Raw genomic sequence first — 14,629 nt, 5'->3', positions numbered from 1 at the left:
CTTTAGATTTAGTTAGCAGAGCCTTCAGGATTATGATAAAAGGTTTCCACCTACACATCATTTTCCTTAATTACTGCATTTCAAAGAGCAACTGAGAACATACAGTTAAAGTTACGGATCTTATCTCCTGGGAAGTGCATTGTGAGTGACTTAGACTTTCTCAGGTGACTACTGGAGCAAGTTTTGTTTAAACCTGTTAGTATATATTTGCTTCAGGATTCTTGAACATCTGAGTCCTTTCACCAAGTTACTAAGGTCAGGTGCTCCTTTCTCTCAACTTCTGTATGTTGTCATTAGGCAACATATGTTGCCACTTCACTTAGGGATGCTGATTTAATCAGTTTGTCATTTTGGAAGAGGAAGCCTGTGAGTGTAGTATACATGTTACACTTCCAATGTAAATTTCTTTGTGTGTGTGCAGGCTATACAGTTCAAGTCATATCATGTTATACATCAGTTCTATACATCTTGTCTAATAGACAAGAAAGAGCAAGGTTTAATTCTGCAGAAAACATTCCCCTATGAAACTTCAAAAAAAAAAAAAAAACACTCCCTGTGTATCCTCCTCTGTTTACTTTCCTGACATACTATGAGTGCTACCTACTCATTTGCCACTTCCGTCACCTACAACTGCTGTGTGAAAATCCTTGTTTTAAGGGAATAAACAAGGTCTGAGGTCAGAGGCAGTGATGTTCTTTGAATGTTTTCTCCCAAGATATTATGTGGTAGGGTAAGTTCAGAAGTGTTTGGACAGTTCTTTGCATCTGCAGTTCATCAAAGATCTTTATTCCTCCTAGAAAATTAGAAAGAATCTATTCAGATTATTACTTCAAAGAACAACAAACTGGTTACTGTACAGTAACAACTAATTTGTGTCAGAATCCTGGTGTCAGTTCATGGCGTGATAGGGGAACTGGGCAATTGTTCAAGTTTATTGGCTTGTAGTGCTCTTAACAGGAGGTATTCTCCTTCAGTTATTTAGCTCCAAAATGTGGAATAAGCATACCGCGATAGGGCATTGTGTGAATGGATCACTCAGCTCAGTGACAGATTTTACCAGTAAGCAGTTTCTCTTAAGTTTAAGATAAAAAGGAATATAATTGTTTAAACAAAACTTCAATAACTACAAATGACATTGCCATACAATGAAAATAAATCTTGTACTTTTGCAGTTGAGAGAAGATGGAAGTAGTTTGCTCAGCATGCATATAACAGTTTCCCAGGTTTTCTTGTTTTTATGCCTACAGGGAATAAATTGTGTTAGTTTAGTAAAATGACGAATGAATTACCTATGGCAGGTAACTTAAAAGTAAAGAGGTTAATGGCTGATAAATCATAAGGAGGACTGTGATATGTGAAACTCAGAATTTCAAAAGGAGTTTAAGAAATCTCATTGTTTAAGAAGCTTTGAAGATAAATGTCTGTAGCTTTTGCTATATAACCTCTCAGGTCTCCAAAGTTTTACTGTAATGCTTTTTCTTGCGTGTCATTATTACGCTTCCGCAGTCCTGCAGGAAAGTAGCCAATTGAAGTGCTATTCATCCGGGTTAGGGTGCTGGCCTTTGTGATTAAAGGAGGCTGAAACTGGGATGGAAGCATAAGAAACATGTTCTTAATTTGCATCATCACCCTGCAAATACAAGAGTAATTTCGTGAATGTAGCCTGGTTGAAAATTTGTCAGCTACTGTGTTTGTTCATCTTTGTGTGACTTCTTAAAGTGAAATGGATGTTTACAACAGTCACTGACGGTAGCTCAAGATATATCTCAGTCTTCACTACAGTAGGTAGAGTAGCAGCCTCTTGAAACTTTGTTGAGGTCCAGTTGAAAAGTTTATATTTTCTCTGAGTGTAGCTCTGGACTGACAGTATTATTTTTCAAACCCATCACTGCTATAGATACTGGAAGCTTAGTCTGTGGACAACAGCCACCTGTTTTATATAGCCATATAGAAAACCAAAACAGCTGTTAAAATAACATGCTTGCAGGTAACATGGAGACTACTGTAAGCTTTTTAAAGCTTACATTATACTTTTAAAAAGCTATTATGCTTTAAAAAAAAATAAAAAAATAAAAAAAAATACCTCCTATCAAAGAAGACCTCAGAAGACCTGAAAAGTGGCTTGTATATGGCAACCTAAGGAGGTGATTAGAAGCAAGTCAAAAGGTATGCTTTAAAAATCCTTAATCAAAGTCCTAAAAAAATAAATTAGCAAGAACTGTAAACTCTGTTAAGTTGAAGGAGAAGAAAATGGAACAAGGTGGGACAAAAAATAAAACTAAACAGACATCTTTTTAAAAAAAACACTATTAAACACAGGAATCCTGCACAGAGTCTGTAAGTCAGCAGATGGACAAAGGTGTAAAAGAATGATTCAAAGAAAGGTTCTAACTGCAATTCTTCTTCATAGTGAACTATCAAAACTTTTGCTTAAATCACAGTTTCAGCTGAATAGACTATTGACCATATTGATGAAACTAGCAGTAAAATAAATTTCTAAGACCAGATGGTAAAACAGCATTCATAAAAGAAGTAATTACTTACAGTAATATTCTTAAGCCTGGAAGAGGATTCCCTGAGGGAGAGTTTTATGCTAGAAATCTGTGAAGTCTTCCACCGCAGCAGACAGATTATTTGCCAGCCCTCATAAATGAAAAAGTGAGTGGCAACAATGAGATGAACATAGGTAGATTTAAAAATAAACATGAGGAATTACTTCTTTGTATTTTCAGAAATGTTCACAGTAAAACCAGAGTGCAAAATTCTTATGTGTGGATAAAGTTTAGACAAATTTATGGAGGAAATGTCTTTTCCTGAACCATAACAGAAAAGAAGCCCTCAACTACAAAACAGTGAGATTAGAGTGATGTACTAAATAAGGTTTCCTCAGTTCAAACTGAATGACATAACTAGAGATCACAAGAAATAAAAGCACAGTAAAATGTAGTAAAAATACTAATAAATAAATTCAGTCATAGTATGTGATAAGTGCATTTAGATTTTGATTGGATCACTTCTCCTCAAGTTGTAGCATTGTTTTTTAGATGATTGCATCAGCAAAGTCTTATTTGTATTTTTGCAACATAAACTGATTACCTGACATTTGCTTAAGAACATATTAAAACATGAAAGTGTTTAGTTAGTTGTTAGGTCAATAAAAAGGCAATTTGAGACATGGAATAAATACTACTCTCAGTTGGTGAGCAGTTTGAGAAGAATCTGGCCTGTAATTGCATTTTGTTGTCCAGTTTTCTGAAATCTTTTGGAGAAGAACTTTTTCAGGTAAGACTAGGTAGCAACTACAGTTAAAAGGGATAAATTGCAAGTATAACATTGGTTTAAAATATTATTTTTGCAGCATTTGCTGCCAGTTCAAGATAGAGTGTATGTTTTGTGAGTAGTATACTGGTTTAGCACTTCTAAGACATTCTGCAGACTAATTATCTGCACATCCAAAGTGCTAAACGAACAAAATGCTAATATTAAATACTGCACCTTCCAGTAATTACAGTTTATGCAGAAAAGAGTTTTGTAATGAAGAAAAGTATTAAAAAGATAATAGGCCCATTTCCCTTTCATTTTGTTGCTGAGGAATATTACTGTCTGACTTCCTTTTGCATAAAACATGTTTTAGAGTGAGTTGGCATATTGAAAAAGACATAAGTAAATATGAAATGCTTTCTCTTAGTAGTAATTTTGTTAAGCATTAGCTTGAATTTGTTTGTAAGACTTTGAGATTTATAACAACACTGAAGCTTTCACTTATGGAACCCTTAAATGATTTGAACTGTGACAGCAATCTCAATAAAATGGAAAAAAAAAATGGTGCAAGGTAAAGTAAGGGTCATATATCAATGTCAAAGCCAAGAATTTTTTATTATTTTCCTGTAGCTTATCATTTAGTCAAAAATATTTTACAGCAAGTATTAATTCTATTATGGTTTTTCTTTCTCTGTTGACGACCTAAATTTCTGAATTCAGTGAAATTTCAGTACAAAATGTAAATGGACATTATTCATAATTGCAATACCCTAAATGCTCGTGCAGTTGCTATTCTAAAGCTCTTTTGTCAGCTTTTTTTCTGCATTGTTTGTCTGCAAGTCTGAGTTCCTATAGAAGCTTAGCTCTTGAGTCCTGCCAAGCAGTAATACAACAGTGTCTCTGTCACACTCTGTGTGTAGGCTTGGAGCTTTTGCTTCCTCTCGTGATCTTTTGATTTGCACATTTTTAAAATGAGAATGGATCATTATTATTCTCTGAGTTCACTTCCTGTAGTGGTCATAAAATAGCGTGTAGCAAGCTAAATAACTTTTGATTGGAATTGACAGAAGCCTTTTTGAATGTAGTTCACTCATAATATAAAATTCTAACATGATGGCAGATGTCCTCACCCTTAGCCTGAAAATTTTATATATGTAGCATCCTTACCCTTTTGAATTTTTATCTGTTTTTTGTTTTATTACTTTTGAGTCTTGCTACACCTTTGTGTCTTAGAAAACACTCTAGTATTAGAATACACTTACTATTCAAACTATATGAAGCCACATGTATGATTATCACCATCAGATCTTTTCCAATATATTAGCTCCCTTAGCCTGTTGCTGAGAAGAAGATTTTCAGGACGTCAAATCATATCTGTGACTCTTGTTTCTGTTGCCATTTTGCTTTAAGTGTACATTATTTCCACAATGACTTTCCCATTAATGCATACGGTGATGATTTTATATATTTTTGTTACTTTGAGCTAAGTGTAAGTGTACTCCTACAACCAGATCTGGAGATCTGATTTTCTAATATAACTTCTTCCTTTTCTTCACACTCTTTTTCAAGTTGATAGAGTAATGCAGTCTTGCCAGTATGGCCCAGGTATCTTCTGTTACAAGTCAGATATAGTCTTTTATCTTGAAAGTCTCTTTAGGAATTGTGAAGAGAGGTGTGTGGTTGGTGTTTTGTTTGTCTGTCTTCCTTTTGGATTCTTCTCGAAATGCATTTTAATTATCAGCTTCTGGAAATGTAGTTTTCTTACCCCATAACATAACAGTTTCTATAATTCGTAAACAATTCTCCTTAGCAGGGTTGAAGACTTTTCCCCTGCTCCACCACCCTCTCAACTAAGGAAGAAACCTTCACTTGGCAGGCATGGGAGTGTTAAGTGGCACGACACCACTCTTGAATAAATAAAATTCGTCAGTTCTAGTATAGTGCTTACTTTTGTTGTCTTCCAGGAGAAGGGAAGTTGTTTGCTGCCCTTTTGTATTCATTTTCAACATTTCTTAACACACTAAAAATATTTAGACTGTGAGATTTATTTATTTTTCTTTTTGCTGAGAACAGTCACTTCTAGCAAGCATTAGAAATTTTCTTCTTGTGGATTTGCTTTATTTATTGCATTTATCATCTTTCTCTCCTTTCCCAGAAAGCAAAATTTTCTTCTTAAACAGTGTGGTAAGTGGAAGCAGCAGATTTGATGCATAAACTTGTGGAACACCCCACCTAGTGGATGATCACAAACTCATTTTCTCATTGTTTCACTTTAGATACGAGGCTTAACTTTTAAGTTGGAAAACTTCTTTAAGTCATGAATACCTTAATAAAAGTAAAACTTGATGCTACTTTTACGTGAATAATGCCATATGTTGAAACAACATAACATATCTGTTCCTCTGTTCTTTTTATAACACATCTGATATGTGAATTTCTGGACACAGGTCTGGAAGGCAAGGTGGTAGAGAGCAGCTCAGCAGAAAGAGATCTGGGGGTGCTGGTTGACAGCAGGCTCAACATGAGTCAGCAGTGTGCCCTGGCAGCCAAGAAGGCAAACAACATTTTAAGATGCATTAAGCACAATATAGCCCAGCTGGTCAAACGAGGTGATTCTCCTGCTGTATTTAGTGTTGGTGCAACCTCACCTAGGTTATTGTGTGCAGTATCGTGCGCAATATAAAAAAGGATGTTCAGGTACTTGAAAGCATCCAGAGGAAGGTAACAAAGCTGGAAGACATGTCCTACAAGGACAGGCTGAGGACACTTGGGTTGTCTAGTCTGGAGAAAAGAAGGCTCAGAGGTGACTTTGCTGCTCTCTATAACTTCCTGAGGAGAGGAAGAGCAGAAGGAGGTGCTGGTTTCTGCTGCCTGGGAGCTGATGATGGGACACATGGGAATGGCACAAAGCTGCACCAGGAAAGGATCAGATTGAACGTTAGGAAAATCTCTTTACTGTGAGCATGATCAAATGCTGGAACAGGCTTCCTTGTGAGACGGTTGATCTCCCATGCCTGTCTGTTCAAGAGACATTTGGACAACTCCCTCATCAATCTGCTTTAACTTTTGTTTAGCCCTGAAAATGTCAGAGTATTTCTTAAAATTTGTTAAATAATATGCTGTATTATTTCTGCTTGCTTTCTTTATGCTTGATGGCACTTTTAAAATACTGTTATATATGAAGTTCTTTGTCAAACATTTTTCCTGTTAACAGAAATGCCACTTCAGTCTCCCAACATGCTTCGAACTTAAATACTACTTACAGACAGGCACACAGAGAGATTGATTTTATATTTGAATGTAGCTGATGAACAATTTTAATACTGGTTCCTGGTGAGGAAGAATAAAGGTTCTAGCTGGACCACAGTATTATTTCTTTGTTGATAATGAGCATATTCTCCAAAGCAGAACTGAAACCCTGTTTTGTTCCTCTTGATCCTTTAAACTAAACTACCTTTCCAGTAAACTGTTACCTGGTAAGTTAAAAATGAAAGCAATGTAAGCTGTACCCCTTGTGTTCTCAGAGCTCTTTTGGAGAGATAATTAGTAACATATTCAATGTCTTTTTTTAAACTTAATGCAGGCACACATCTATTCTCTGGGTGCAACATTGAAAGCAGCAATTGAATATATAGTAGAACCTGAGATGGAATCTGAATTTGGGCAAGATCTGCATACTCTACTGGAACAAATGCAAGAAGAGAATCCTGAAAATAGGCCAGATATTGAGGTAAAACAGCCTTCCATAGCTTTCCATTAAAAAAAAAAAAAAAGCTTGTACATATGTAGTTGTTGATAGAGATATTATTTATATATAATATGCTCTGATTTTACAGCAAAGCTGAAATTTTCCCATACTCAGCAGATTCTCTTTTCTCTTGCTAATCTAGTGGAAATACAACTTCAATATCAGATGTAAATGGATTATGGTGTTTCCATTTTTAAGAAGACTGGGTGGAGCACTTGTGGATCTAAATTTTTTCATTATCTGTTTCTTCCCACTTAATTTTTAATTTACGGAGTATAACAACTGTTCAAATGTCACTTTTCTTGGCTTCAGTTCTTCTACGTCAGAATAGTATTGTATTATTTTCCTTCTGAGATGGTAGTGTATATTTTAAATGGTATAGCACCCCTAATGAATACTTTGCAAGAAGGAGTGCTGCAATAGAAGGATGAAAAAGTTCGTTTCTGTAAAGCAAATAATACCTCACTCCCTGGTTGAGGGCTGCCCAGACAGGAGACCATTCCTAACATGTAGCCTGCTGTATTTCTATTCGTGTACTTTTTTTTTATCATTGTCGGGAAAGCTATGATTGTGTAGCAATTGGTCTGTAATCCCTGAAAGCTATTGCTGACTACTCACACTAACCAAAAATGGAGTGGGTCAAGGCCGGCCTAGGGTATATGTAAAGGTTGCTTTGCAGTTATCTGTTCTTTTTACCTTCCTTTTCCACTGGACTCTTTCTTGGGCAGATGGAGTGGTGGGAGCTATTCTAAGGGCTGACCCATAGAGTTTTCTAGGCATTTCACTAGGCTCTAGCATGGCTGGATACATGTCTCACTTTTTCCTGTCCTTCCTCAGTCTGATCTGTGAACCAACAGTTATTTTTCTTCTTCCACTTACAACAGCAGAAGAGCAGTGAAGCAGATTAATGGGGAATTAAGACCAGCTCCTTAGAGCTGTATAAGGTCTCATCATTGGTTATAGCTGATGAGGACAAAGTATGATGCATTTAGAAAGAGTTCTCTTCTACTTCCTGCCCATAGTGACAAGCTGTTAAATGTATGTAAACGTCTGTAGACTGTGACTGATATCAGTGTTTGTCATTAAATGATGCCAAGCTACAGATTAGAGATCCTAATGTAATGCTGTTTCTTCTTGTGATCTGATAATGACTGCTTTTGCTAACAGAGTAATGCTTTCTAGATATTTGTTTCTCAGTAATTTTTAAAAGAGTCAGGACTTACTTTTAATGTATTTTTGGTGATTAAAAATATTTATCATACTGCTCAACTCAAGTGAACCATTAGCTGCTTAAAAATAATCCATACTAGCTTTTTGTTTGCAATATATTATTCGTGAAATATGACATTTAAGATGATTAATTTTTATCAGTTGTTCTCAGTGTGTTCTAACTGTAGGCTAGAACTTGAACTGTATTAAATAATTTCATGATAGCCCATGGTTAAAATGATAAATGAATTCAACTGCATAATAGAAATGTACAGTATAATGAACTGTGCAAGAAAGACCTCCAGTGTAGCATCTTATAATTTCAGATGTACTGTGCGAGTTAACATGATTCACTTTACTCAAAATTCACATATCTATTCATTATTAAATAAGTATTTAACACTAATTTTCTCTAGAGTATTTTGTCATTATGTGAAGAAAAACTGAAGACTGCTTCATCAAGTAATATTTGTCGAAGCCTGTCTGCTGTTGGAAGAAGGGTTCTTTCAATTGAATCATTTGGTGCTTCTCAAGGTAAACTTAAAATGTACTTAGTCTAGAATTTTAGACTGTGACATCTGAAAATACTGTGTATACCTTTCCTGTTACAGGTTCCTTTCTGGATATCAAAAAGTTGTTAAATATTTACGGATTGGGGGTGGGGGCAGGAAATGCACAACTCTTAATGAACATAATGTATTTTGAATAAACATTTTATTTCATTTTGACTCTGTATAGAATGTTCTCTAGTGATGTGTCCAGAAATAATGATTTTTTTAGAATAAATGTAATTTTTGTAACTGAATGTACTTAACAGTAGTAGCTGAAAAAACAATACATTTACTAGGAAAGATTAGAAGGTTTAAATACACATTTAATATAAGCATCTGTTTTTGCATCTAGATGCCTGTGATAACATGTGGAAGGGAAGAGTGTGTCAGAGAAGTTTGGGATCTAAATTATACTCAAACGAGAAAAACAATATAGGTGATTCATCTGCAGTGGAAGATGTGACAGCTACCTGTCATAAGGACTCTTCTGTAGTTACTATGGTGACTGGCAGAGACAGTGGTTTAAAGGAAGTGCAAATTGATCTGGATAATGAGAAAACTCAACATTCTCAACTTGCAACTCAAGCTAAAAAGAGCAAAGAAGAGGACAAACATGCAGTATATACTGACAGCTTTGCTAGTGTTGCTTTGGATATAAAATCATGTGTTATTGACCTGGAGAGAGATGGCATTTTTAAGAAAGGTTCTTTGAGAAAAATTAAAACCTTTCCAAAGCTACCACTTGAACCTACAGAAACAAATCATTTTTTTACATCTGTAACCAACAGTGGAACTCTAGCTAGGAAAAATCACTTGCTTACACATGAGTCACTACCTCTAGACAATAATAATGAAATTTCTTTTTCAAAGGGAAATCTTAATTCACTTGCTATTAGTAGTCCGCACATAACAGAACCAAAGAATCACCAGGTTACTGATCTTCATTTAGAAGCTCCTTGTGTGTGTACGCAGGTGTCTGGCATGAATCTAGAAGAACACGTGTCACTTATTAAAGGTAAAAAGATAGGTTTTATTTCATCTGATCACAAAGAAGACTGTTCTGATACTACCTCTGAAATGCCCATTACAACTGGTATGCTAAAAAGTCCAAATCAATCAATTGCTGGAGCAAAAATGCTAGACAATTACATGGCATTGGAAGACTGTACTGAAACTTTTCAAGGGTCAAATGAAAATTCTTTATCACACTTCAACAAGATGACCTCAGTGTTGACAACAAAACCCAGTGGGAACAGATATGGATCAAACCTAATTAGGTCTCCAGAACTAAGCAGCCGTACAATGAGCGCAAACAATAATGAAGATAATCTTTATCAAGGCAGAGGGTCAGAAATCAAAAGTAATGAGCAGGTAGTAAAAATAAAGTCTTCATTGTATAGTTGCTGTAGTCATTTATGTGGAGATGAAATGACTTAAATACTGTGTGTTCGCTTTCTGCTCCCCCTTCCCTCTTCAGCATCCTGGAAAATCAAATTTTGCTGGTCTACACACTTTAAGAGTTAACATTGTAAACATGATGATGCTTTTTTTTCCTCTTTAAAAGTAAAGTGCTACAGTGAAATTTATGCTATTGAAAAATCAAACTGCAGTTTAATCTTTTTATGCAAATGGTATTGGAACATGCTTGCTAGTGTGTCAGAGTAGCGTAATTAATACATACATATGTCAGAAAACATTACCCAAGCATATGTAGATTTTTAATCCTTTTATGTTACTGTCAATGCATAAAGTTCACTATCTTGCAGTAGGCATCCCAGGTGCTTACAAAAATTTCAGAGTTCCTGGCTGTATACCTGACCTCACTGTAATCAATGGCAATATCTCATCTGCTTCAGGAGGGGAAGATTCCACGTTTTTAATCTACGTGTGCATTTAGGCTTTTGAAAATTGTACATATATTGTATCTGTTCTGTGCTCTTAAATGACTGCCTTTGTGTGTTATGTATATTTCATGACAGAATTCAAATATGTGCACAATATGATGGATATGTTGTCTCAAGCATTTCATCCCTATATACATAGCCAAATAAGAGGGAAAGCTGATACTAGTTGACTAGACTTTGGTGATAGTGTAGTATGGTCTCTTCTCTGTTCAAATTACAGATTCTCAGGGTGGACAAGTTTGGTCTCTGACTTGATGGTTTTCTCTTGTGCCACACTCAAAGAGCTGTAAACAACCCCTGTGACATAGTTGCTGAAATGGCTGATGCTTCTCCAGCCATGCTGTGACTTGGAAGAAATGAGCAGCACAAATTTCACCCATTTAATTTCCAGAAATTACACTTAGGTGAAGAGTATTTTTTTTCTTCTGTTTTCTACTGACAACTCAGCCCTGTTCCTCATGCCTAATAGGCAGCCTTCAAGCTGTCCCATGCATCTGGCATCTAGGGTTGATTTCAGTCCATATCAATCCCTCTTTTCACGGGAACACCTCAACTGAATCAGTAACATAGGACCATCCAACTGTGTAAACAGCCTTTAGTTCATCATAACTTTAAAACACAGCAAAGAAAAGTAACATTGAAGATTGTTCTGCCTTTTTTCTGTCATCTGTTTTATTCCTTCAATAACTGTATACTTATTAAATTATCAACGCAGGAAGATAGTGAATATAGATAAGTACCACATGGCATGGTTTTGCTCTCTGAGGGACTTACTCATTGTATACATGTGAGTCGTTTATTAGTTATTAAATCCTGCAGGTTTTTCTTCAGACTCTAGGAAAAGAATCCATTTGTTGCAGATGCATCTTTTTTTTTTTCTTCCTTTCCAGGTCTGGGTAACTTCATATATTCAGAAGGAAGTAGAAAAGAATAACCAGATCTATAATCATTCCAAATTCTTCTGCTTTTGCTATGTCATTTGTTTCTCTGGCTTTACATGAACCTGCTTTATTTTGCAGATGTTCTTGTATTTCTAACAAGGATCATAGCAATTTCAGTCAGTGGCTTCTTGTGAGAAAACCTGTTCGTATATAGAAATCTAGTTGTCTTAGTATTCAAGTAACAGAAACAACTATGTCTGCATTCTTTCATCTTATGTGCAAGTCTCCTTTTCTGAAAGGGTTTTTTATATTTTTATGCTGAACTGCATTAGTGTTATTTGTCATGGAGAGGGTTGTTAAGATAATTCTGGTTATCAGACCACTGCTTCAGGCTCTTGCCATGAGGTGGTAGTAGTCTAACTTCAGCCTTTGTTAAATAGAGAGGTGTGATGCATAAGCTGCAGTCTCTTAAGAACATAAATTGACTGCACTGATAAAGGTCATGGGGTTTTTTGGGGCGTGGGGGAGGGAGGAATCTGTTGAAAAAAGGTGCATATTCTGTCCTGAGAGGATTACCAAAACAACAATTTAAGTCTAGGTACATTAAGATACTTTCAAGAAAATAGTCTTCCTCAAAATTAAGGTTTCCCAAACTTCTTGCAGAATTTAAAAGCTGTAACAAATGTCCTATTTGCTTTTCCTGCAGCAGGATTTCAGACTGGTACACACCAAAATTAGCCAAAACATGTTTTCAGGTTAGTTTGCCCTTTTTCTGAAATTCAAACATTTTGTCTTTAGTTTAAAATAAAATTTTCTTTCAGCCTTAACAGAGCTTCATTCTTCCAAATATGTAGGCCCTTAATAGAAGTGGGGTTATCCAGCTCCCACCAAACTCACGGGACAGTCACAATAAATTAGAAAAGGTAATCGTTATTCCAGTTACCAAATAAGCGGTGTATTAACATATGATCAAAAATGAAGACAGTAGAGTGGCAGTTGTCGAAGAAACTAGAGATTTATTAGCTGTGTTTTCAGTAAAAGAAAGGTTTTATAGACTTGTGCTTTTCTTTTTTTTGTAATTGATTCTAGCAGATGTTCAGGTTCTACCACTCATTATCATTTGTTAAAGTCCTGTGTTGCTCTTAAGTAATCAAAGAGGTTTTTCTTTAACTGCTGTAGGAAGAAAAACACCATTTAGATGGCATCAACATTTGTGAGCAATACCTAGATTTCTTACCAAACAAAATGATCATGAAATTGCTGTCTGTTCCGTGAAAACCTGAGCTTCTAGCACAGCAATCTTTGTTTGTTTTCTGAAGGAGATACTGAGGGAGGGTCATTTATTTTCAGTAGCTATTGAACTTTATGGAGGATTCTATTATAAGTTCTCGTAGAGAAGGCTCTGGGTTATTTTGCTTTGGTTGGTTCTGTGTTTTTTTTTTTTTGTTTGCGTGTTTGTTTTTAATGTTTTCAGGTTTTTTTTGTCTTTCGGAAGACATTTTTTCCTCAGGCTTCTGAAACTTCTGCCTCTATATTTCCTTCTGACAACTGCAAAAATAAAATCTGCTGTGCTATTCCTTATATGAAGGAGTAGCACCTGATTTTTCTGTATACTTTCAAGTTCTCTTTCATTTCTCATTGCCAGAATGTACAGAATACCTAAAATAAATAAATAAATAAAATTAAAAAAATTTGAACTTTCTAAAAAACTAAAACTTGAGTCTGAGGGTTTGTTCACTTACTGCAAAGGCACAAAAAGTGTGAAACCCTGATAATGTAATTTTGATCTTCTCTGGCCTAAATGGATAAGATACTATTGAAAAGATTTACAGAGCTGCTCTTTCACTAGTTTCCTGTAACAGATACGTATGATTATGGTAAAACAGGAATTTTAGAATAGTATTTCTAGCATCTCTTTAAATATTTCTTGTTCTTGAAAATGCAACATCAGTCCCATCTGGTTGAAGATCAACCTTGTCTACTCTGGAGAACAGACAGTTTTTTTTTCTTACCTGTCAATAATACTTCTCCGGAGGACAATATTTTTCTAATATCCCAACACTGCTTCTTAATGTTCTGTGCTTTACTGCTAGTAGGCATTACTAAAAATACTTGCTTGCTTTTGTCTGGCTTCTGCAATGTATCTTGTGAGGGTTTTCTCAGAGATTTTTATAGTTTTGCATGCCATAAATAAATATTTTTCACTTCAAGTATGAGTGGGGATCTCTTTTTTCTCTAACCAATTTCATTCCAATCAGGTGTGTATCATCTCTAATGCTTCTAAATGTTTCTCTGCAATTCAAATGCTATGGCCTTCATATGGGAAGGGTTAACAGGAACCTGGCATATATACATTTGTTTTCTGTTGGTCATTCATGCCCTGTCAAGCATGAGAGAAGTCAAAATCCATGTAGCTAGAGAATGACACTTGAACACTGGGGAAATAACACTTGAAAGAAAGATAAACCTATCTATTCCTAGATAGTACTTATTAAGTAAAGAATAAAACTTTATTTGCTTTAACTGCTTAAAATATGTTGGCATTATGTTCATGAAACATACTATGTTGGAATAGTTTGAATACTTTGCTAAGAGTTTGGTTGTGCAGTTTTGGTGCCAACAATGAAATAGTAGACCTGATAAATGGTCCTTACAACACAGGGAAAAAAAATCACTTTCACAACAAGTGACGTTTAAACTTCAGTCTTTTTGGCGTAAAGTAAATGTCATCAATATGTAATTACAGGCAATAATAAGTCATGTAACTTTTTCATACTTACTGTCAAAAATTCTGTGCTGTGAAAAGCTTTTTCTTACTTTAAAAATGGGTATATAGATTTTGCTATGAAAGGTACATTATAATCCCTTGCCTCATCCTGAATTTTTTCACATTTTATAATGTTAGTGGGAAGTGTCCCTGCCCATGGCAGGGGGGTTGGAACTTGATGATCTTTAAGGTCTCTTCTAACCCAGACCAAACCAGTCTGATTCTATTGTTCCATGTTTGCTCTTTGGTGCAATATTAATGGTGATAATATAGAACAGAAGCTTTAATCAGCATTAAAGCAGTGTTAA

The 14,629-nt window shown here is 35.4% G+C and overlaps 1 protein-coding gene across 3 annotated transcripts in view; it reads left to right on the top strand.

Moving 5' to 3' along the window:
• The window catches only part of KNDC1 (kinase non-catalytic C-lobe domain containing 1), a 61,670-nt gene that overhangs the window by 14,216 nt on the left and 32,825 nt on the right, over nt 1–14,629 (top strand). For all 3 annotated transcript variants that reach the window (XM_083843125.1, XM_083843123.1, XM_083843124.1), the window contains exons 4-6: nt 6,845–6,991; nt 8,635–8,752; nt 9,122–10,140. In XM_083843125.1, the coding sequence (XP_083699251.1) occupies nt 6,845–6,991; nt 8,635–8,752; nt 9,122–10,140 (1,284 nt within the window). The remainder of the gene's footprint in view (nt 1–6,844; nt 6,992–8,634; nt 8,753–9,121; nt 10,141–14,629) is intronic.

The sequence above is a fragment of the Anser anser genome (assembly GCF_964211835.1).
Source record: "Anser anser genome assembly, chromosome: 7".
NCBI classification, from domain to species: domain Eukaryota; kingdom Metazoa; phylum Chordata; class Aves; order Anseriformes; family Anatidae; genus Anser; species Anser anser.
This window is presented reverse-complemented; position numbering and strand designations above follow the sequence as displayed.